This window comes from Megalopta genalis, chromosome 3 (genome assembly GCF_051020955.1).
Source record: "Megalopta genalis isolate 19385.01 chromosome 3, iyMegGena1_principal, whole genome shotgun sequence".
Classification (NCBI taxonomy): domain Eukaryota; kingdom Metazoa; phylum Arthropoda; class Insecta; order Hymenoptera; family Halictidae; genus Megalopta; species Megalopta genalis.
Genome location: NC_135015.1, coordinates 31665240 through 31690955, shown reverse-complemented (window position 1 = coordinate 31690955; position 25716 = coordinate 31665240). Strand labels below are relative to the sequence as shown.

Here is a 25716-nt window from a genome sequence, read left to right as displayed (position 1 = left end):
AACGAGACAATTCGTCCGTGCAATTGTCACTTAATAAATTACATTGCATTCGAGCATTTTTATAGTCACCGATCGTCAATTACTATAAAAACGAGTCGCAAGGCTCGAACAATCGTATCTCCTCTTCCCAAATTGTCCATATTTGTGCGCAATCTGAGCACGAATTAGGGAGAGTTTCCGCATTCCGCAAATCATTTTCGAAACTTAAATGTCATAAAATTATCTCTCAAACGAAGACAAAGATTTGGCTTCAAGCTTAAATGTTTACGCGTTTTATTTCAATTTTATGTTCCATCACTCTAAAAAAACAGCATCCTTTAGAAACATATGAATGAATGGTCGTTAGGAACTCGCCTCGAGTCATGCAAAAGAATAAAAACGGCAACTTTCTTTCCCTCTCAGCAGCACCAGCACTTGCGCATCAGGTTTCACATTGATTCGCGCAACCCGAAGATGACGTTTACCGTATGGTAACCGTAATTCAGAAACCGTATTGAATTTTTCGGAGATATCGGATTAAGAAGACGGCCTTGGGCCGAACAAGGACTTTCCTCATTCTTCCGACTGCCGTTAAGAGCGTTGGCATTTGAGGTTCATTTACCTGCTCAACTTTGAGATCGGATCTCCCAGATACAGGATTCGATAAATACAGAAAAAAGCAGGATCCGATTTTACAAACACGTCAGATTATTGTATACACAAGGTGTCCCAAAATGATTGCGGGAACAATTGCTGAGCTACGGAAAAAATTCTGATGACTGCAGCGACAGATTAATTGCAGACAAATTCTTACTTTGCTTCTCCGATCTACAGGCTATTTATACAAAAATATCTTGCGATCCGGAAATGGGGTCCTGAGGTCATTTCAAGCAACTTTTTCCTTAGCGAAAATACGATCCGCGGCTTCGTTTACGAGTTATTAACGAAAAACGCCGACCAATGAGAGGCGAGCTCGGTTGGCGCGAGGCGGGCCTAGCCAACGAGCGGCCCAGCCCAGCTTCGCCGATTGGCTCGGCCGCCTAGCGCCAAGCGAGCTCGCCTCTCATTGGTCGCCGTTTTCCCTTAATAACTCGCAAACGAAGCCGCGGATCGCATTTGCGCAAAGGAAAAAGTTACTTCGAATGACCCGAGGAACCCGTCGCTGCCCACTTGCACCATAATTTCGGGACACCTTGTCTACAGTAAGCAAAATAATACACCCTGTCGGGATAGCCGGTCATCGAAAGAAAGAAAAAGTCGAAAGAACAAAAGGAAAACCACTTCGACAAAACCTTGTCGTTTATTTAAACGACCTCGAGGTCAAATAATCCAGATCCAGAGGCTCCAATAAATTCCAAGAATACCACGACACGATACTTCGGATCCGTTCCAGCGGGGTCGCCGCGGCAGGCCGGCTTGAGTCACCGAAAGACTGGAAAGAGAAAGACCCGTTTCGTCCCCCTCCATTCGTCCGCGCGGGGCACACGGACGGACAGAGAGAGGGAGAGAGAGAGAAAGAGACACGTGGGCCCGACTCCTTCCGTACAGGTGGGTATCCTCACGATTCATAGATCCCCCCACCGCGGCCGATTCAAGTTAGACTTGATCTTGATTTGACGAAGCGAGCTGCTGCAGTCCGGTGGTCGACAGTGCGGCGTGCGGAGCTCGTCGAGGCATTTCGGCAGGCAGGTTGAAGACTCATCGACTCATCTTATCACGGTGTCGAACGCTGTCATGACATACATCCGCGCGGCCATTTACGGTTTCGACGATCGATCGTTAGGAATCCTAGGCCGGCGACGGCAGTTCGTTTCGAGCAGTCGCAGTGGATCGTAGCGGTTCCGTCCGCGTCTGCACCGTCGCCACGGGGACGCTCCGATAGAGACGCGAATCGCCCGCAAAGATCGATACGCGCCGGTCTCGACAGGATTCCGCGCCGAAAACCACGTCCGCCGACGCGACGAGCCGTTGCGACGAGACGCGGTCCGCCAGGCTAGATCCGCCATCCGCGCGCTGGCTAGATCCTAGCACGCCGAGAAAACGTGCTCTCCGCTCCGCGCCGCTCCGCTCCGCGCCGGGACGCGACGCGACGCGCCGAGAAAGTTGCCGACAAGCGTCGCGACGATAAGAGAAAAAAAGAGAGGAACCAGGATCCCGAGCGGACGTCTCGTTGCCTTTGACATTAACCCGGTTCGAGCGGCGCCCAGGGTGCTGCACCGTGTCGCGAGTGATACATCCCGCCCCCTCCAGTGATCCATAGAGATTTTTCGACGCGGCGGCGGTCCCCCACGTTCGTTCCGAAACTCCGGCGCTGTCCACGCACTTTTGCGTTTCACTTTCGGGAATAATTCACCGAGGCGAGGGTAAGTAGACCGGAAGCTCGGCTTCTGATTCGGCGACGATGGGGAGAGAATGCTTGGCTCGGACGCGGAAGCCAACGGTTCGCGCTGCTCGAGAAAACGCGAACAATCGACTTGCGACTCGCAGAAATGCTTTTCGGTGTCTCGCTCGGTTTTCGGCTTTCTCGCGAGAAAACGAATCGGGAACGTTGCGGCTTGCTTTTTTTCTGCGAACAAGTGATCTCGAAGTCGATCGTCGAACGCGTCGCTCGGACGCTTTGACTTTTGATTTGCGGCCGAATGGCGCGCTCTGGGACGCCGTTCGAAATGGCTGAATTATCTTTCGAAACGAATTTTTACGCTGTTAACACTGGATTCACGGAGCACGAAAGAACAGCTGTTTTATATTAGTTTATTAATGTAACGATAAGACGTTTACAACAATGTCTCCCTAACTGACGCTCAGATTATCCACAAAATGGACAATTTGGGAAGAGGAGATACGATTATTCGAGCCTTGTGGCTCGTTTTTATAATTGTTGACAATTCGTAACTATAAAAATGAACCGCGAGGATCGAATAATCGTATCTTCTCTTCCCAAATTGTCCATTTTTGTGGACGATCTGAGCGACAATTACTGTATTCTGATTTTGAACAAGTGTTATCGTAACATTTGCCGTAAATAAACTGAATAAATGATAAATGAAATGAAATGAATAAATGAAATAAACTGATAAATGTATTTTTACGATATAGATAATTGTAAATTAAAAAATCAGTGACCCATCGTTTCGACGGGTTCCGTAAATCCAGTGTTAAAATCCGAGTCCAATGAATTGTTAGAATCGCGGGCGTTGCATAGGCGGCAAACGGGATTACCGTCGTACGCGTGGAATGAAAAGAAGCCTAGGAGCTGATAAGCCTATGTCATAGTTTGAAAAGACCGTCGCGATTTTGGAGGGAGAACAGCTCCGAGTGCGAAAGGTTAATCGATTTCTCGCGGCTTCAGGTAACACGTGTCGTCTAGTTCTCGCGCGCCAAGTAGACCGTGGATTTCCATGCGTTCGAAAGTGTTTTCTAAAACGATCTTTAAAAATTGGAATTCGCATAACGATCCGTCGCCTGGTAATCTGGTATTAGAATGTTACAGCTGAGCTGTGTTGCAAGCTTGGCGCGAAGAAGTGATCGAATTCGACTATGACAAATTCGTTCGATGTTTCGCAATGAATTAATATTGAAATGTCGCAGTTGAAGTTTTTACGCCGTCGGGAAGTGAACGATCTCGCTTGTAAATACATTCAGATTGTTCATTCTCTTTTTGCGCTCCGTCGATCTTTTATCCTCGGATTCCGGGAAACTGGTTAACTGGTTGCCCCTAGCGTCGGCCCGAGCTCTTGGCATTACAGAAATATCGCGGTATAGATGTTTACGCGGCGACAGGTGGCCGAGATCCATAGTGAAAGTATTTAGAAAATTTTCTGTGCACGGTAAAAACGTGCGCGTCGTCGATTTTTGCCTTCTCGGATGAAAAATGTATCGATATCCGTGAAAACAACCAAGACCGTAACAGTCTCCGGCGATTAACAAGGGTGATATTAACGGGTGAACTAGAACAAAAGGAAGAGCGATGGAAAAAAACAACCACGTGTTCGTAGCCGCTGCAATTTAGCAACCATGACAGAATACTTGCACTTCGCCAGGAACACGGAAACCACTGTGAACACTTGAAAACCAGCGCGAACAGGGCTGAAGATGAACGCTGAAGATAAAATCACCGAGAACATCCTTCTCCATGACCCGCGTGAGACAAAATTATAGAACAGCATGACAGACCACGCGGTCGCTAAAAATCAATTAGTCGAAAGAAGGGAAAATCTCGCGTTGACTGCAATTTCTCGAAATGTCTCGGTTAATTGCTTTCCATAGGAGGAATTTCACTGATCGAACGTCGGCGATAAATCAGCGACGGGATCGTTGGTAGCACGGCGGTTCTTCCGCGCAAATGGTGAGTCTTGTCGATGATGGTGGCATAATGGGGGGAGGACATTAGGAAGCGTTGCATAATAGAAGAAACGAGGAAGAGAGCACTTAGCTCGCCGCCTAATTCATGGCACGTGAAGTAGGATACTGTAAACATCGCTGAGAACCGTGAAATTCAGAAGGAAACCGATGTTTTAATTAATTGACGGTCGCCGTTGCGCCAGTGTCGCGATCATAATGACCGACAATGATGCTTTGGGGACCGTAATCCACGAAAAATACGCCCGGAGATGGCTTATGCAACCATGAGAGATGTGGCAACGAAAACAACACGTGTACTTCGATTCAAAGTCAAGTGCGTTGCGAGCAAACCTTGTCCCCACGAATAAGAATAATTTATCGTCTTGGCAGAAAAACCCAAGCACGTGGCAGAGAGACCGTCCAACATTCGCTAGAGGTTGCCAATGTTCTCTTTTTTCTCGCTGCACTTTTTCTCCTCCCGAATTTGCCTTACAATCGATGTTGGTTGTCTGCTCGTATAACTTAGGATGCTGTTTTATAGTCGATCTTTTGTAGTGTACGAGCAGTGTACAGTGGCCCGAAAAAGTGGTCTCGCACACCTTTTAGAACAGACATTTTTTAAATAACAACATAACATTTTTAGAACTGGACTAAGTGACTTGAGTTTTGTTTTGGATGATAGAAGGACTGCTTTATTAAAATTTTTCTATTACCTTTTGGAATTGAAATGCAAGTGTTTGTGCAAGCTTCGTTGCTTACGCAGATGCATATTAGTTTACTCTACAACACGTGTTCACGTGTTTACGTAAACTTGACGTCAATTCCTTGAGTAATATTTAAATTTATTTTATATTATTATAAAATTTTTTTTTATATAATTTATTATATAAAATCAACTTTTAATCGCTGTTCGATGTCGGATAATCGAAGCAACGATCGACCGAACAAATAACTTTCAACGATCGCCGTAGGACTCGCGGTCTCGGACGATGATGATCCGCGAAGTATAATAAATCCTCCTTAATCGACGCTCCGATTGTGCACAAGAATGGAGAATTTGGTAAAAGGAGAAGGCAAGGAAGAGGCGAGACAATTAGGGAGAGCTTATTGTATCGAGTTAGGCAGGCTGGAACATTATCAAGAAACATCGATAACTGTGAAGTTATGTAATTATACTTAACACCATGTATCATTTTGAATTACCTTCGGGGCATTCGACAAGCACAAGAAACTGTTTACCTGTCACAGAGCATTTAATTACTTTTTTATCTGTTCCGACGCGATAAAAGAGGCGTATCAGTCGATACGTTCCGTTCAATTACACAGCCGTTTATCTAATAACAATGTAAAAACGTGTCGAAGTGAATCAACATCCAACAATTACAAATTAATTTCCATCGCCGGGATAAACGTGTTCTCGATTCGAAATTTCGATCAATTTGCTCAACTCCTGATTCTTATTTCAACGCCAAATATATTTATAAACGACGTTCGATGCTCTACAAGAATAACAATACACAATTGACTCGAACTTCTTGCCATTTTTGTCGCATACGTAACACTCGACGCGAAAGATCGATTCGATGAAACAATTTTAAAATAGAAAATACGAAACACTTCGACCGTCACGGTTGAAACGAAAGTTTCGAGAGAAATCGTTTAATTTCCAAAACGGCGTTCATGTCCGTGAAATGGTTCGATCGTACCGAGATTCCGATCTCGAATCGTTTATTACGGAAATTATATCGTCCAAAAATTCCACTGAAAATACGCGACGATTGCAAGTCCGACGAAGGGTTGATTTTATTAGGAATTCCGTTCGTTCGCCGGCGACAGAACGAAACACAGTAATGTCTCCCTAATTGACGCTCGGATTGTGCACAAAGACGGACAATTTGGGAATAGGAGACACGATTATTCGAGTTCTTGCGCCTCGTTTTTATAGTAACCGATTGTCAACAATTATAAAAATGAGGTGCAAGGCTCGAATAAATGCCCAATTCCCGAATAAATTCTTAAATTGTCTATTATTGTTTACAAGCTCAAGGTTAAATTAGGGAGAATTTTGTTACGATCGCTTTATATAAAATAAGACGAAGCTTAATATCTCCAAAAAAGATCGGTAATTATAAAAACGAGGCGCAAGACTCAAATTAATCGTATCTCCTCTTCTCACATTGTCCATTTCTGTGGACAATCCGAGCATCAATTAAAGAGACATTACTCTAGATGCGAATGTCCGTTTGACAGATCCAACGGCGATCTTATACGCGTAATTTAGCGTCGTTCGATAGATCCGAGGGTCACGTGGCGGCCGAAAAACCTGTTACGGTCGTTTTACTTTCTTTCTCCGGCGCGATTCACGAGAGTGACGCAAAAATCAGGGTGCCGGAATGGTGCATGATCGAAAACTAATCGAGAGATCCCGGCCGATACGTCCACGTCCCTACGAAGCCAATTTCTCCGGCGAATTTACTTTCTATAATCGCCTATTTTCGCTGGCTATAGCCTCGCTCAGATGTGTTACTTACGCGGGAATTAAGAACACGGAGCCGGCGACCATGTGGACCGTCCATCGCGAGATGCTTTTCCCAGATGATCGAGTTCCCTCCGGTAAACTATCGGTGCTCATCTTCCCGATTTCGTCGGCATAGGTATAGAGATTCGCTCGGTCGATAAAATCATCGGCCATTGCGCCGCGTAACCCCATGCGGAATAATAACAAATAATAATTTACTTGAATTATAATCGAGCGGGAAAATAAATATTCGTCTCCTCCCCTAAATTAAATACGATTTATCGCAATTGTTTGGCATGTTCTTATTTAATTTAATATATAATTATTAGATGTAATATATAATAATTTTATCATATTGAATTTCTCACAGTCTTCGCAGAGAAGCCCCATGCGGAATAATAATAAATAATAATTTACTTGAATTATAATAGAGCAGGAGAATAAACGTTTGTCTCATCCCCTAACAGGCTCCTCCCCTAAATTAAATACGATTTATCGCAATTGTTTCGCATGTTCTTATTTAATTTAATATATAATTATATTATATGTAATATATAATAATTTTATCATATTGAATTTCTCATAGTCTTCACAGAGAAGCCCCATGCGGAATAATAATAAATAATAATTTACTTGAATTATAATCGAGCGGGAAAATAAATATTCGTCTCCTCCCCTAAATTAAATACGATTTATCGCAATTGTTTGGCATGTTCTTATTTAATTTAATATATATAATTATTAGATGTAATATATAATAATTTTATCATATTGAATTTCTCACAGTCTTCGCAGAGAAGCCCCATGCGGAATAATAATAAATAATAATTTACTTGAATTATAATCGAGCAGGAGAATAAACGTTTGTCTCCTCCCCTAACAGGGTCGCCTTCTCCCCTAAATAAAATGCGATTTATCGCAATTGTTTCGCATGTTCTCATTTAATTCAATATATAATTATATTATACATATTATATAAAAAAAAAAAAAAAAAAAAAAAATAATTTTATAATATTGAATTTCTCATAGTCTTCGCAGAGAAGCTCCGCCGGTCGTTGAAAAAGTATAATTAATCGCGCGAAGATTAAGAGATCGGGAGTCCGACATTTCAGAATCTAAGGATCCGTCGAATCGACGAATCGACAGACCGAAGCATTATCTTCCAGCTGTATCCGCGTTACAAAATTTCTTAGATCATACTGACATAATTCGAGAACGTAAGCTTCACACTTTCGCTAGCGCACACACACCTACGCACACGCAAACACACACACATACAGACGCACACACACATCCTGTGCCGCACACAATTCACCGCGTTGCCAGTTGTCATCGACACGGAACGGCGACGATTTCTCGTTTCGTGGTTACATAAATCATTTCGAACAAATTTGGAATTATAATTCGCGCGTGGCATAACGTGCCGCGCTACGGTGGATCATCGGGAACGGATAAGATCGTTGTTCGAACTTGAAACAGTCGCTTGAACTTGCATTCGCGGAGGTCGATGACGGATCAACGAATTCGTTGCAACGATTTGATTAACCGATAATGATTCGGTGAATCAATAACAACTCGCACCAACGGAACGAACTGCAACATATTGAAAAAAGAACGAAGGACAAAATTCTGTTTGAATCACGATGTCCTTCTTCCCACACAATTATCGCTCAGGGAAGCCATTAGATTGAATCTTACCCTTGGCGCGATGACATACGAGAAACCAGTACCGAACGAGTCGGTATGGTTAAAAAAGATCGATGAAAAAACGGAAAGAGTAGAGAAGGTCGTCTGCAACCGTAACCGCGATTACCAATGGTAATTCGGTATAAATTACAGCGACCTATATATTGCTAAGAAACCGTAAAAAAACTCAATAAACCAATGTGACTACAGTTGTTCTTTTTATATCTGACGGAGATATACGTGAGATACGATTAGAAGAACTTATCTTCAATAATTAGAAGAACTTGTTCAGAAGCTCGGAGACAATCGAGGAAAATGTGCATTGTCGGCAAAAAAAGGCGGCGGCCAGCATGTAATACATTAATATGAATATATAACAATGTTAAGATAAAAACGATGACCTAACTTTTTTATTTCCAATCTTCTGCTACTAGAGTTACGTGCTTCGTAGCTCCGCGATTTTCCTTAACTGACTCACACGCAAACAAACTATTTCATGATGTCTTCCGGGAATTCGCATCACGCCTTTCACCGATTCCGTCGACCCTTAGCATCGCAATTCGAAGGCAATTCAGAGGACACGTGAAACGATTCGAGGGCAATTCGGTGGGCACATGGCACGATTCGAAGGCAATTCGGAGGCCACGCGACACGATTCAAAGCATTGACGTAGCAATAAATTACATAGCCGTAGGACAAGCGCAGGGAAATTCACAGCAATCCGAAATTTGGCATTTCCGGGAGAAATTACTGTACATCGATGACGGCCTTCGTTCGGATAGGTCGAGCAATCTCGGGGAAGTTATGAGAGCAGATTACACCATCGATCCACTGTTCGCTCGTATATATATACATGTATACATATATGTGTATGTATTGGAGCTCGAAATTATCACCTGTAACACTTTCTTAGCGCTTTCGTCACCCAGGGCCTTGAAAGTCGACCAGAGCCACTGTCTCGACCGAGCCTTGGAAAAATCGGGGTTTCCATCGGCACAAGTGCGATTCGTTGTAAAATCGCCGCGGCTACGCTATTCGACGGGAAACGAGGACAACGATACACGAGCTCGTCGCAATCTACACCGACATTATCAGGATTTGCATAAATTTATGGAGTTTATCGTTTCAGACGGTTCTCGACGACCGCGCGCGCGTCAGCCTTGAGCGAGAAGCTCGATAGTGACGACAGAACAACGCCTCGAACGGTAACTAGTGTTTAAGACCGTTAGGCAAGAGCTCTAATTAATATGGCGACCATGGACCGCTGTTTTTTCCTCTTTTTAAAATAACTATCGGGCAGAACTTCCTACTGTTACGCAGGTAAATCAGAAATTCATTGCAAAGATTCATTGCAACTGAGTCCGGTTACGATCTCCGACGCTGAATGCGAATCTGTTTAGAAAGTCAAATTTTTCAAAATTTGTTCGGTTTCGCCTGAAATTAACGAACGATTCTTATGCGGAACGATTTTTGTTCTAGACAAAAAAATTGCCCAATTCTTGGTTAAATTAGATAATTACGGTAATAATTTACGGTATCGCAATAATTATATATTGCACAGAACCGATGCAACCTTTAAATGTATATAACAGTCGTTTACTTCTAGGAACAGAATCGAGAACCGCGAAAAACAATATTTACGATTACACCGCGGATGTTTTATGCGGATGCTAATTTTTATAACTGGCTTTGAGAAACATAAAAACCGAGGAACTCATTAATCTTTCTACCAACTTCGTATGACACCCGTTGAATATGTATCATCGGGCAACAAAAAAGATGTACATACATACCATTTAAATTGAAAATATCGTGAAAACTGCGATGCATTTCCGTAAATCGGTGATCGGTGATCGAATGACTGATTCGATGGAACTGTGAAAGAAAAACGAGAAATCTTGCCCGTCGCAATTAGTTACGTAATTACGTAGTCCCGCAAAAAAAGTTAATGGAAAATAGAAAATCAATTCTTGTCCGTAGAAAGCTCGATTTCTAAGTTAATCGGTTTCGAATGTTTGTACGACGCGCATCGGTTCGCGTTTGCAATTATCAGACCGTAGATTTAGCGGACTTACGCCTGTCTCGATACAGTAATTTCTCCCTTAATTCGAGCTCAGATTGCGCACAGAAATTTTTTTTAAATTTTAGACAATCTAGGAAGATAGGAGATACAATTATTCGAGCCTCGTGGCACGTTTTTATAGTTACCGATTGCCAACAACTATAAAAATGAGACCTATGGATCGAATAATCGTGTATCTACTCTTCTCAAATTGTCCATTTCTATGCGCAATCTGGGCGCGAATTAGGGAGAAATTACTGTAATCTGAAAGCTCGGCTAACAAAACTCGGCAGAGGAGGGCAAAGTTTATATTTTACAAACGCATGCAAATCTGCAATCTGCTGATCGGTAAAAGGGTGATTTAAAAGAAATACGGAAATTGCTTTATATATCGAAACTAATAATAATAATTATATCATAATAATTTGTTCGGTAATATTTTTCTAACAATACAGACGCGCATACAGAAATAAATGCGTCGAATTCTAAACAACGCATGAATACTGACAAAACACACGGAGGTAATAAAATTCCTTTGCAAAGTCGTACATATACATTATGCAAAAAGATAGCGACAAAAACATAATTTCGAATAATTGAATATTAAATATGAATACTTGCTTGCTCTAACGCCATAAATCCATCAACAGGAGAAGTTTAATTCATGCTCTAACCTTACTCTATATTGTTTGGAACAATTTATGTCGCATCCTTCAAGAAATTACTATTCGATGCAAATATACATTTGCAACTTGCTCTTACGGAATCTACAATTACAATTCTTTCCTGAGTTATCTCTGATGAGATGTCCGACTAGAATTTTATCATATCATTATATATCATTTATCATATATCATATCATATATCATTTTATATAATATAAAATATATTAAATTATATCCGATATATAAAATATATTAAACGATATCCGATATCTAAAATATAATAAATTATATCCGATATATGAAATATATTAAACGGTATCTGATATCTAAAATACATTAAATGATATCCGATATATAAAATATATTAAACGATATCCGATATCTAAAATATAATAAATTATATCCGATATATGAAATATATTAAACGATATTTGATATCTAAAATAAATTAAATGATATCCGACATCTAAAATATGTGAAACGATATCCGATACCTAAAATATAGTAAATAATATTTAATAAAAAAGTTCGCATGATTCTATCCCCGTGGAATGCTGGCTGCGGTCTCAGCTCGGAATAAACGGACTCCGAGGATCGGATCCGATCGTGAGTGTGCGGGGTTCAGAACATTGACCCAGAGTTACACTTTTCCCCGTGCTGGATGCACGTGGTGCGACCGGCTTGTGCATCATAGGTCGAGTGCGCACCACGGTATCGGGCTGTCCCTTCATAACGGTAGATGCATAGTTACCTGTGGTAGACGCCCGTTTTGCGGGACTGGATCCCGACTGGATCTTGCTTAGAATGTACGGGAACGGTGAATCGAGATTGGGTGAAGGTAAAACCGAGGCACGTAAAATGCAACCGCGCTTCCGTTCGGTCGTTACGGTTGCATATATATATATTTACTTGTTACAGAGGAATTCGCGAGGTTCGTGATGCAATCCCATTATTAGGCACGCGTGGCATCCGCGGACCTCGAAAATATGTGGGAAACGATCATGTTGATGTGAATTTAATGAGCATACCGCGAATATTTCTGCAAAAGAAGAATACAACCGTTGCGCGAGAAAATCAACCAACGTTGGATTAAAACTTTGTTCGTCCGTTAATCCGAAGGCTCCGTTTTCGATCCATTTCAATCCTCGCGACGTTCTCGCAAATGCACAGAATCCACGATCTATTAACGACACTTGTACTTTAGGTTCAGCGTGGGTTGCTTTCTACTTTAATTTCTCACCGGCGGCTGCTTTCTATTTTATTCTCGCTATAAGTAACTTTCAATTAACACCGTAAAATCGGGTCTTCGTTCTTGCAGCCATCATGAAGTATCGGCGCGAACTCGATGGGGCTCGCGTGGAAACTCGTGGCGTAAACATCGTTGCACAATATATGTATATCTCGATCGAGTATTGCGTTCGTTGCTCGCGAAGCGACGACGCGGTTCCAAGAAAACGCATCGTATTTTTCTTTCTCGGCATTAATTGCAACGACGCGGCAGAATATATTTCGCCGTTAATGTCACATTGTTAATAACGCGGCAAGTGCGAATATGCGTCACTAATTTCCGCGGAGGTTTGCAGCGTCGACCATAAAATATGAGATTGCTGTCTCGAGGTGCACGCGATACGGTAAATGAAAAAAAAAGGCAAAGAATAGAAAACATATACGCTATTTTACAATCGTTAATGTATCGCGTTCGCCGAGTCGCGGCGCTGCCGCCGTAAAAAAGTGCAAGCATCACTTTTCACTTGGTTCGTTGCGACAGCAAAAAAAGGTCGTCGTTCACCGAGGAAGTGATCAAAGATTTTTCAACGAGAGCTCCGGCCGAGGATTATAGTAAGCAAGATTTCTCGGAAGCGGTCCGTTCGGAGTCGCACGGGAAAATATCAGCTTCCGGCTCGCGAGCCGCCTCGCCTCGGAAAAGAAAAGCTAACAATTGGCGCCGCGTAATGCGATTTCTTCGGCCGAGCACTCGGCTCTCGTGCCGCGGCGCGATTTAGTCGAAGCGAGAAGAACCGTTTATTCGCTCGAATCAGTGATAACCGAGAGCAAGGCCTGCCGTGTCCGCGATCACTTTCTCGCATCTGAATCCAATTAATTTTAACGATGCTATGCGTGCATACATTATACCGCGGGCTTTCACAGTTCATTTTATTTTATTGTTTTCATTATTTCGCGAGCTTGCCGGACCCGCGCCGTTAGCCGGCTACGCGCTAATGAAACAACGATTCGGAACGCTCGCGATCGCGGGATTCGTCCGCGGACGCTTGAATTCCGTCGCGAACCTTTCGCGTACGAGGAAACGTCCGCGTCGTTCGGGTCGATAACAGTTTTATCCCTATTTTTTTACACCACCGGTTTCCGTTAGCTGTTCCCGAAAATATGGATCTGCGACGCGTCGATGCACCGCGATGCATCGATCGCGAAACGGAATGCATCGATGCGCCGATTTTGTTCGGAAACGCATATTTTTCTTGACAGCTGCAAATTATTGTCCCGCCACGCGAATTAAATGCGGACTTTAATTTCAGGCAATTGTTACGACCTTTTAAATAACGTTTCGGCGGAGAACACATTAGTCGAGACATATTTATCGCAGTCGTTTATTATAAACGACGAAACTTCCTCGTTGCATTTCACCGTGAAATTATTTGCCGGAATCTGATGGACGAGGTACAGTAATATGTCTCTCTAATTGACGCTCGGATTGTCCCAGAAAAATGGACAATTTGGGAAGAGGAGGTACGATTATACGAGCCTTGCAGCTCGTTTTTATGGTTGTTGACTGTTCGTAATTATAAGAACGAACCGCAAGGCTCGGTTAATCGTATCTCCTTTTCCCAAATGATCCATTTCAGTGGACAATCCGAGCGTCAGTAAGGGAGACATTACTGTAAGCTCGATAAAGAGCGCGGGAGAAGCCAAGATCAATTAAATCAATCATCCGGCAGCTGTCAGCGAACTTGATCGTTCAATTATTAATGCGGTGGGAAGGAAACCTTGACTTCCTATTACAGAGTGCCGTTTAAATTGCGCCCGATTGGATAGATACTGTTATAAGCTCGTTGACATAGCAGCCGGTAGGAAAACATTGTTGTGGATTCGTGCCGCGGCCGCGCAATAATGTCCATCGAAGGCGTCGCGGGGGCCGCGTCGAATGACAAATAGCCGGGACCACCGGCATGATCGATATTTAGCATAACGCCGAGCCCCATGGAATCGCTGATCACCCGAGCCCTGCCCCCGTGAAACCAGCTGCCGCCGGTTTTTCACCGATCCGACGCGGCGGCGTCGTCGAACTCTCGTAACCCGTCGATTCCGCTCGCCGGCGGATTCAGAGCGACGCGGACAGCCGGGAAATCGCGTCAAATTACTTAGGATATTAATCAATCCACGCATCCGGAGCTTGAATTTAACCGTGTACGTGTCGTTAAAACGTCATGCGCATAACCGGGAATTAGTAATATCGATCGAACGACTTAAACGTCCACCGTTGAGATTAATCGGATTTGCGTATATCTTTATGCGAGATAAAAGTTCTGCGGCTCGATTTCAAGAAACAGAGAAAAAATAAGCGTTCGTTTTCACTCTGGAGATTTTTAATCGATTCGGAACGACACTGTAGAATTCCACCTCTTGCATTTAATGCGCAGCATTCGATGTAGTGCATGCATAAACACGTGCAGTTCGATGCGTTCTACTTGAGAATTTAATACAGCGATATAGCGATATTAATTTAATATAGCAATATCTAATTATTTAATATAGCAATAATCTAAATACATAACGAAACAATGACGAACCTATTAACAAAAAATCTAACGCTGATTTGAATCAAATTTTATAGAAATTTCTGTCGCACGTATTTCGATCGAACCGCTGCGAATCGAAGCGCGTCGTTCGCGCGCCAATTTGCATCGTTTCTGCAAAGTGCTTTTGAAAATCGGCACAAGCCACGGCACGGAAAATTGAGCAACGAGCGAGCACGCGGCCGGCTGTAACATTCTGAAATAGGTGACGTTCTCGTTCGGGATAATCGTTGCTGCCATAACGACCCATAGGAATTCCTCGGAGATTGAGCTCCCTAGCAAAGATATCGTTTCTCTGTTGCGAGTTCGCGCGATCATTATACCTGATCGATCGTCGAAAGTGAAAGGGTCTCGTATAGACCGGGCAAAAAATGGGGTATTTATCGCGAGAAGAAATTGCACACAACGTTCGCGAGCAGCTGGAGCGGCGAAGGCCTTGGCGAATTACCCTCTTATGGGCTCTCCGCGCGACAGCGTTATTACGTAAATCATTACGGTTCCAGATTCGCGAAGCCCTTTCCTAGCGATGACAGACAAACATATCGGAACGTTGAACTTTGAGCTCGCCTCGTCAGAATGGACTCCGTTTAACGAGTCGGGTCGAGGATTCGATTGAGAAATCGGCGGGCCGCGCGACGCCGTAACGAATCGAGCTGTCGGAACACGGAAAACGCTGATACTTTCGCGAATCGAGCGCCACGTGGCCGACGAAAATCCGAGCCGAAAACAGAGGACGTCTTTCGCGGACACTTCCTAATATTTCTTGTCGATTCTTACGAATTTCGCGGGCTCGGAAAGCTTTCCGAGAGCGGAGCGTCGCTCGTCGATCATCGCCGGAAATTAACACCGACAATCGACGGATCCGAAACTTTTTGGAATTTTCCAGTTTTATAAGTTGAAAGTCTAGGCTGAAGACTAAAAGAATTTTCCAGTTTTATAAGTTGAAAGTCTAGGCTGAAGACTGAAAGAATTTTCCAGTTTTATAAGTTGAAAGTCTAGGCTGAAGACTGAAAGAATTTTCCAGTTTTATAAGTTGAAAGTCTAGGCTGAAGAATAAAAGAATTTTCCAGTTTTATAAGCTGAAAGTCTAGGCTGAAGACTAAATTCAAATTCGAGTAACATCGAGCAAGTTTGGATAAAAATTCAGAACGCGAAAGTGTGGAAGAAAACGATAAAGATCAAATGAATTTAGAACCTTCGAGTCGTTTGAAATTGAAAGTCTAGGATCTAGTGATCAAGCGGTTAGTGAATTCGAATATTTCAGGGTCGATGATCGTCGAGATCAATGGGTCGGGATATGATAAGTTCGGAACAGGAAGTTTTGGAATCGGGAAAATTTGAAACTGGAGTGCGCTGTTAAGTCGCGCGTAAATCAAACTTGTTTCGTGTGCCTGTCACAGGTTGTCGGCGATCAACGTTCCGTAAAATGGTGTTGCAACACGCGATCGTAGTCAGGGATGCTGTGAAAATATACGGGAATTCGGCGCCGATTCTGGACAATCTGAACCTGTGCGTTCCAAAAGGGTGTATGTGAGTAACATTTGACAATACTATTAATTATCGCCTAATTAACAGTTCAACGGAACAAATTTCAATGCCGGATTGCAACTTACGCAGACGCGTCCATTAAAAAGGTGGTCCTGTCATCTGCACGCGTACCTCAATGTTAATTATTGACCGTAATGACATTATTACATTAACAGTTTTTCCACGATTCCATTAGCAACTCGAACATCCATATTCATTCCTTAGAAGATGCGGCGACTCTTATCAATATTCGAACACCTTTAAATACGCGTTAAACTCGCTTAGAACTGGTCTAAACGACTTCAACTTTTTTAGATGATGCGCGGATCGAATTTTGCTACTGTTTAGAATAAGAAAAGATAAAAGAGTTAAAAAACGAGAGTTTCTTATATTAGTTCCTGTATCATCTGAAAAACAAATTCAAATCGTTTAGTCCAGTTTTAAAAAAGGTATTTCGTTTGAAAAGGTGCCCGAATATTAATGAAACGTCACTCTATATTATTGTGCTACGTTAACTTAGCACATCATTGAAAAAGGCACAGATCCATTTTAATTTTAATACTGATATAATTTTTAGTACTCGCCGCGTAGGAAAATTCTGAATAATAATAATATAATAATAATAATAATTATTATTATTATTATTATTACTATTATTATTATTCTTATATTATAATAATATTATATTATTATTAATTATATTATTTTTGTAACACTCGCCGTAGGAAAATTCTGAATAATAATAATAATATAATAATAATAATTATTATTATTATTACTCAGAATTTTCCTACGGCGTGTGTTACAAAAATAACAATAATAATAACAATAATAATGACAGTGAGATAGAATAATAATACCGAGGAATACGAAAACTCCGATAGAATAAAGAAACAGTTCTCGGACACCACTTTCCACGAGCCAGCTGATCGGAATTTCTATTTGCATCGGAAAGATCGACAGGCCACTCGGTATTCCACTTTCCTCGGCGACTAACGATTTATCAATAGGTTCGAGCGGTAGGTCAGTGGAATGGTAACAGTGACACTGGCCGCGCGCGCGCACCTGACCAAGTCAACGATTACATGAACTGCTTACGGAGAACTTATTCTTCGGATGTTAATGTATCTGCTTAGATATGGCTTGTTGGGGCCCAGCGGCTGTGGCAAGACCACTCTGCTCTCCTCGGTGGTCGGCGTCCGGAAGTTGAACAGCGGTAAAATTTGGGTCCTCGGCGGGACCCCGGGCAGCGAGGGGTCCGGCATCCCTGGGCCCCGAGTGGGCTACATGCCTCAGGACATCTCGTTGGTCGACGAGTTCTCCGTCATCGGCGCATTGTACTTTTTCGGCAGGATCAATGGCTTGGAGGATTACGTAATCGGTAGGTCCCAAAAACCACCCCCGACTTTATTCCTCGTGCGAACTGCTACATATATTATGCTGCGATATTGATTGCTCCTCTGTCGACTGTCAACTTTAACGATAGGTTCACGAAACCCGTCAAGACGACGGGTCGATAATTATATTAATTTACGAGTCGCTCGCGGCAGATATTACGATGACACTCGTTCAAAATCGGAATAAATGTCTAGATTGTCGATTGAATTAGCGACAATGTGAATCCGGTGTTAAATCATCTGTTTAACAGTTGGTGGAACTCTAGATATGGCTCTTCCGTCCTAAAACGCTCGAATGATTGCAATTGACATAATTATGAACCCCTTAAGTGATCCGCGAAATCCAAGAATCCGCTCCAAAAAATGCCCGCTGTTTTCTCTGTTATGGTTTGCCGAGTCTTCCTAAAAAAAGTCCGTCTCATCCTTCGAATAGAAAAAGAAATGCACTCGACAATTTCCAGTAGAAGCAGCTTTATGATTCCAATGATTGCGTAGAAATTGCGAGACCGGTGATTTCGTCGAAACGGTGGTGCTATTAGCGCTAGAGGCTCGATACGCATCGTTATTATCTGTAAGATCGCAGAAGGTAGTTTCACCGCAATTGATGGTCGGATTGCAGAGGATAGGTACATGTTCCTGAAAGATCTTCTGCAGCTGCCACCGAGGAATAGTTTGGTGAGGAACATGAGCGGCGGCCAGCAGAGGCGGCTGTCGTTCGCGGCGGCTCTCGTCCACAAACCAGAACTGCTGATTATGGACGAGCCAACGGTCGGTCTGGATCCGGTTTTAAGGGACAAGCAAGTACACTTTCATTCATTTTGCCTACCGATCGCGCCGAAAGGGCCGTGGAACAATAAAAAGAGCGGGCCGATTGTTTGCGCAGCATCTGGCAGCATTTGGTGAAGATCACGAAGGAGGAGGGCGTCACCGTCATCATCACCACGCATTACATCGAGGAAGCGAAGCAGGCCGACATGGTACGGAAACGTCGCGATGCTTTTGTTCCGATTCGCTGCGAATCGAGAAACTGATTTTTCTTTTGCAGATTCGATAGCTTCGCGAGCATTTTTCGGTAACGTAAAGAAGATAATGGCGCGATAAGAGTTTCAGCGATTCTGTAATCACTTTTCGTGCAAGTATATTTAGGAAGATAAGAGTAAAAAGTTTGAAGAACGAATTCTAGAAGCATTCTAGAAATCGCGTGACAATTTTATTCGTAGACGAAATTATTGATCGAAGTGGATCAAGAAATGTAGAATATTTCGCGACAATTCAGTGTGAAATTATTTGAAACGATTTCTCCACTCTTCTCTAATGGCTTCGCGTGAAATTATCGAAGAAAGCACGTTGGAGAAGAAATTTTCCAATATGACGATGATCTATAAATTGTCTTTCCGAACGACAGGTCAATGAAGTTTCGCAGCTTCGAATAACGTCGACGGACGAAACGCATTAGATGCATGTACCAACTTAGGAGGTAGGATTATTGTTTCCGAAAATGGTGTTCCAATCCTTTCGTTGCTAACAACATATCTTGCGACCACGGTATCCTTAATGCAGTCTCAGGGATCGGATACCTTACGACCGCGACGTTGTTAATGGAATTCCACGAGCCAGTTATACCCCCCTGTATTTTATTAAGATGCAAAATCCATTTGCCGGACATTCGTTCGCGGATAAGGGTTCGGACGAAGATCTTCGGGAGATATTAAGCTTCGTCTTATTTTATACAAAGCGACCGTCAAAAAATTCTCCCTAATTTAACCTTGAGCTTGTAGACAATAATGGACAATTTGAGAATTTATTCGGGAATTGGGCATTTATTCGAGCCTTGCACCTCATTTTTATAATCGTCGACAATCGGTTACTATAAAAACGAGACGCAAGGCTCGAATAATCGTGCCTCCCCTTCCCAAATTGTCCATTTTTGTGCACAATCTTAGCGCGAATTAGGGAGAATTTAGCGTACAAGCTGAACGTCAATTAGGGAGAATCTACGGTATTTGCTTTCGCAGCATCGCGGTCTCGAAATATTTCCTCGGTGGCGGCAATAGGATTGGTCGGAGATAGCGATTTTTAACTCCCGTTAAAATCAACTAATTCGTCTTCGAAAGATGGCGGTGTCAACGATAAATACGTGTGAAATACGTTCTCGAAGTGTGTACAGCGAGCGAACGCTTCTCGGTTTGGCGAGCTCGTTTCTAAGAGAAAATCACGGTGAACGTTAATGACTGCTATAACTCTCAGATTGGATTAATGAGGTGCGGCCAGCTGTTGGCTGAATCAACGCCGAACGAGCTGCTGGAACAATGTCAAACCGATTCCCTGGAGGACGCGTTCCTGAGCCTGAGTCAACTGCAAGTGCAGAATCGCAGTGGCAATATCGGGCAAACACGGATGGCAGAAACGAACATCACCGACGTTCTCACGGGCGATTCCATGTACAGGAATTATCCGATGAAAGTTAGTACACGATTCTTAAATCTAACTTAAATTTAACCCTTAATCTGAATCCAGCCAGCGAATCGAACATCCGGCAAAATTGTTGCACTCAACACGATTCCACGTACAGGGTTTATCCGAACAAAGTTGGTGCACGCGATTTTTCAACCCTTCGAACGGCGTCGAACGTTAACCCTTGACCTTAATGTAGCCAGCAATCTGAACATTTGACAAAATTGACGCGCAAACGCGTTTCTATGCTCGACAGCTGCACAATTTTTGGATCGCAGCGTACGAGGTTCGATGCACGATGCGATTACATACATGTTGAGACGAACGGGTAATAATGTCTGTCGTAAAAAATGGAACTCTGTAGCTAAAGGTCGCATGTTTCGCTACACGCGACTATAGAGAGTAGAGGCCGTGGTTCGGCGACCGGTTCAATGACTAGCGGCTCGTTTCTGCATTCCTTTCTCTTTCTCCCTACGGCTGGAAGACATATATTTCCACAGATTAACTTACGAAAGAGGGAATCACGTAAGACCGTACGTTTTCTAGAAAACAACGATATTCGGAGAAAAAGGAAGATAACGCGCGTCTCGTTGTTACTTCGCGAATCCTTCGTCGCGCTCAACTTTTTCGTAAACAGGCGGCGCGAGCTTCACGATATTCACTCCACTTCAAGTATGCTAATCGATTGCGGAAGATTTGATCGTAAAATACGGCAAACATTATATTTTTCCTGCGATGGTAAAACGCGGGTAATGGTGCAGGGTGTAAAAAGAATAACGAGTTTCGCGTGTCTACGTATCGAACGAGTTAATATTGACGGTGAAACTGAGCGATTTGTAAACCCAGCACGATAATCGAATTCAAATAATTGATTATACAATTGTCGATTTGCATAACGCTCGGTTGCGGCATATCGGATTATTCGCCGATCACAGCGCATTCTCATTGTTCCGAAAGCAGTCGTTCGAACGAGTCGATCTTCAGAAAAACACTCGGAAGCGGAGTAATAAGTAGACCGCGAATTTTATGCATTTTTTACCAAGACGAATAGGTCGAATGCAGCGTTGCGAAGGAATTGGATGAATTTACCTTCAAGTTATTGCAATTATCGAAAGAGAAAAGGCATTTCCATGCAGCTTATGTTACTCGCAATTGACTAGGACAATTTTTATTTTGCACGAAGATCCGCGCAGTCTAATGATAAGAAATATGCGTATCATCTTTCAGCCTACGAACTACACTCAGAGCAGCATGAAGAAGAGGTGTCACGCCTTGCTCACGAAAAATGCGCTTCAGTTCGTTCGTCATCCCGGGTAATTATCTTAACAATTGACTCACCGTTCACGGGGAGATGCGAATCTCAAGGACCGCGGCCGATAATGCGACTTTTTCCGCAGCGGCGTACTATTCTCGACGATTTTGCCGATACTGCAGATGGTGCTGTTCTTCAACTCGTTCGGCCTCGATCCGAAAGGACTCGCGATATCGGTCGTGAACGAAGAGGCAGGGAACTGCGATTTCGGGCTGAACCGGGGAAACGTTACGTACGACGAGACCGAATTCGCCTGCAATTTCGTCGACCTCAGCTGCAGATTCACCAACGGCTTCAACGACACCACCCTGAAAAAGGTACGCGAGCAAACGAGGATCGGTTTCGCGCAGAACTTGCTGATAAAAATATGCATTTTTCGAATTACGAAACGAAAGGTGCTCGATAGAAATATTCCGAAAGGACGAAGTACAGTAATGCCTCCCTAACTGACGCTCGGATCGTGCAGAAAAATGGACAATTTGGGAAGAGGAGATTCGATTATACAACATATTATGTTGTTGACAGTTCGTAATTATAAGAACGAACCGCTAGTCCCAAATTGTCCATTTTTGTGGACAAACCGAGCGTAAATTAGAGAGACATTACTGTATTCAGAAAATTAATGCAAGTGTTGCATAACTAAATGTTTCTCGAGCAAAGGTACTCGAGTAATCGTCGAGTATAGTTGATTCAGCGACGATGTTTAAAATATTTAATATATTTTCCTTCTGTCCAAGGACAGCTTCGAGATGTTTTAAAAATTCATTAAATTGCTCTTAACACTCGGCTTATGTTTCTCTTCGCTGCGAAAATACGGATAACGAGACCGCAAAGTAACAGAGGATAGAAGAAACGAATGTATTTGCAGATTTATTACGACGACTATAATAAAGCAGTGGACGAAATAACGTGGCAGAAGAGCGTCGGGATAATGCACTTCAGTAGGAACTATTCGTACGCCATGCAATCGAAGATGGACGACTTTTTATCGCTGTCCGACGGTGATATAATTGCCAGCCAAATTAAAGTTTCCATCTATACGCCAGGTAATGTCTCGGCTATCGCGGCGATTTATGTTGAATTGGTACGGTAAACGACACCCTCGATCTTCCTTGCTTCAGATAAACAGATAAGCATGTTCATACAGAAAGCGCTGTACGACGTTTTCATAAAGGAATACAGGAAAATCGTCAAAGAGTGTCGGATTTCGGCGAAATTCGCGGATGTGCCGATACACGTACGTACAAACTTGTTCAGTGATTCGTAATAAAAAAATAAAAAAAATAAAAAAAGAAAAGAAATTGCGAATATATGCTAAGAGAAGCTTGAATCGCTTTAACTTCCAGTTTGAACAACCAATTTATGGATCTCTTGACCAAAAGTATATCACGTTCATCACTCCGCCTTTTCTGCTGTCGTAAGTTTAAAATAACAATCACTTTGCATTCATTATAGAGCTGCTCGTCCCAAGGTTCGAACAATTGAATATTCGAGAACGCTCGAACCTCGGGAACACGAAGGAGCCGACGATTTCGTAGATTCGACGATTATGCAATTAAAGATCGACTAATCGAATAAAGTGACCGGATAAAAATATCGTACAATTCTAATAACGGAATAACGAATAACATTGTGATTCCAGATTAGTATTTATCCTAGCGACGTCGATATGTTCGAGCATAATCATTACTGACCGACACTCGGGCGTATGGGACAGAAGTGTAGTCCAAGGTAATCAGAAATTTCCTTAAAAACAAATTTGTCGAACGGATTGTGATAGTATACACTCGTATTTTTCTATTAAGTTACCGTTCCATTTCCAAGTAAAAAAGAAAAAAAAAGAAAGCAAAGAAAGAAAAAAGATTAAATAAAACATAATTTGCATGTATACCAAATGGCATTTCCTGATGACTGAGCATGTGCGTGTTGATGAAAAATAGGTGTTACAACAGCGGAAATATTAATTACACACCTCCTGACTCAAGTGATAGTGATTGTCATTCAAGTTGCGGCTTCATTGTGTATCGCATTCTTACAATTTGACATGGAGTGCAAGGGGTCGCTGACCGCTGTCATTTGGCTGGCGATGCTGGGCGGAATTTGCGGAATGACTTTCGGTCGGTACACTTTTATCCCCGTTACGAAACCAGCACGAGCATTATACTTTTCTATTTGTACAGGTTTCTTCATCTCGGTGATGTGTGCGTCTCACGCTCTCGTTAATTATGCGGCCGTGGGCACTTTTTATCCTTTGATACTCCTCTGCGGTAAGTCACCTATGAACTTCCCACTCTTCTCCGCTATTACGTAAGACACCGTAAGTTTTTCGCTACCTCCAATGCGCCTCGAATGTGTGCTTAACTTTTTTCAACGCGTATTTTTATACCGCAAATGTGAAACATTGGGAGAGCGACTCCGGCGAGAAATCGTCGCTTACTTTAAAGTGCTGTAACTTTGCGAAAAAAAATCGCAGCCGGGTCTACTTTTTTTTTAAATTAACGAGAAAAGATCGAACTTTATTCCGCTGGAAACGGCATGTTCGAGAAAAATTTTACAAAGTCCACACGTTTCGTCGAACTTGGCAATTTTCGATACGTCGAGCATGGCCTCGCGATTAAAGGATTACGGTCGCGAGAATGCATCGAACTTAAAATCGAGGAACGGTATCTCAAAGTAGAGATTTCAAGCTTCAATTTGAAAAAAATATCGTCATCCTACGATGATTTTTCGCGGAGTTATCCTCGGTCGAATTCGGCCAATTTCTATTCAAAATTGTTCTACGCTGTAATTATCTTCAGCAATATATCTCAAAAAATTAAAAATGTTCGCTTTGATGGATTTTTAAATGAAAAAGAAAAGTTGCAATCTTATAAACGAGTCTTCGTTTTCTAATAATACTCGTCGCCAGGTACATCGAATGAATAATTCAGAATAAATAATAGACATTTTTCTGCTCACCCAATATTGATTGACTTTCGAAAAGAACATAAAATTCAACTGTACGAATCGCAAATAAATGAACATTCTTGTTTCCTCCGAAGGACTCATTTGGCCAGTGGAGGGGATGCCGAAATTCCTGCAATGGATCAGCATAGTTTTGCCGATCACGTTGCCGGGCATCTCGCTAAGGGGTGTCCTGGAAAAAGGGACTTCCATCAACGAGCCGGAAGTGTACAACGGCTTTATAGTGCTCTCTGCGTGGATCACGTTCTTCATTGGGCTCTGCCTGATGCGGCTAAGGTCGAAATCCATGTGAGAAACACCCATTACTATAAGGAGGACAAATTGAGACGGAGCGAGACGTTTCAGTTCGTGCAATAGTGAGAATAAAAGTTTTCACGCCTGTCACAGGGTCGATACGCTTTAGGTTTATTAAGGCAATCAGAGGAGAGGGGGTAGGGAGAGTTTAGCGTGTCTTTCTTCTCATTTTACACAGAATCAAATAGTTGTCGAACGCGTTCTACCGTCGTTCTATAGTCGTTAAGCGAGCTAATTTAACTAGACTGTACTGTACAGATACGAGGTGGTACGCGTGCAAACGGAATTCTTGTTTGAATCGATCACTCGTTGCGTGAGCAAACGGGGAGCGTGTTGTTGATTGTTAATAAAAATGCACGATTATTTTTGTAAGAACGTACTGGCGGCATTCCATTGATTAAGCATACTTTAGAATCGTAGTTGTGCGACCTCTCCCTACAATAGCATCGCTGTGGTATTATTACATACAGAAAGTGATAATTATACGGACAGATCACACGACACGAGCGATTTTACCTAATATTCTGTGTCCCGGTTGAAAGTTCTCACTGTTCCGGGACCACTTCGAAACATTCCTCGTCGAAGATGGATCTATAAAACGCAAAGGTAAGACGAAAATCACAATGATCGATTAAATAAGCGCGCGATTAATTTATGATTATAGCATACATTCCTTCTAGAAGACATTGACTCTGTAGTTTTCGA

At 42.7% G+C, this 25716-nt stretch overlaps 1 protein-coding gene across 2 annotated transcripts; it reads left to right on the top strand.

Annotated features, from left to right (window-relative positions):
- The first annotated feature begins 1548 nt into the window (after positions 1–1548).
- LOC117218198 (ABC transporter G family member 20) lies at positions 1549–25390 on the top strand. Of its 2 annotated transcripts, none has more exons than XM_033466410.2 (15): positions 1549–1664; positions 16464–16593; positions 17727–17971; positions 18607–18784; positions 18871–18964; positions 20235–20450; positions 21669–21754; positions 21839–22070; positions 22622–22799; positions 22875–22990; positions 23100–23170; positions 23396–23484; positions 23694–23870; positions 23934–24020; positions 24795–25390. In XM_033466410.2, exons 2-15 carry the CDS (start codon positions 16490–16492, stop codon positions 25007–25009), a joined length of 2088 nt encoding a protein of 695 aa, XP_033322301.2. In that variant the 5' UTR covers positions 1549–1664; positions 16464–16489; the 3' UTR covers positions 25010–25390. The 2 variants fall into 2 exon arrangements, with proteins under 2 accessions (XP_033322301.2, XP_076376712.1); XM_076520597.1 differs by lacking the exon at positions 1549–1664 and adding an exon at positions 1674–2342.
- The last annotated feature ends 326 nt before the right edge of the window (positions 25391–25716 follow it).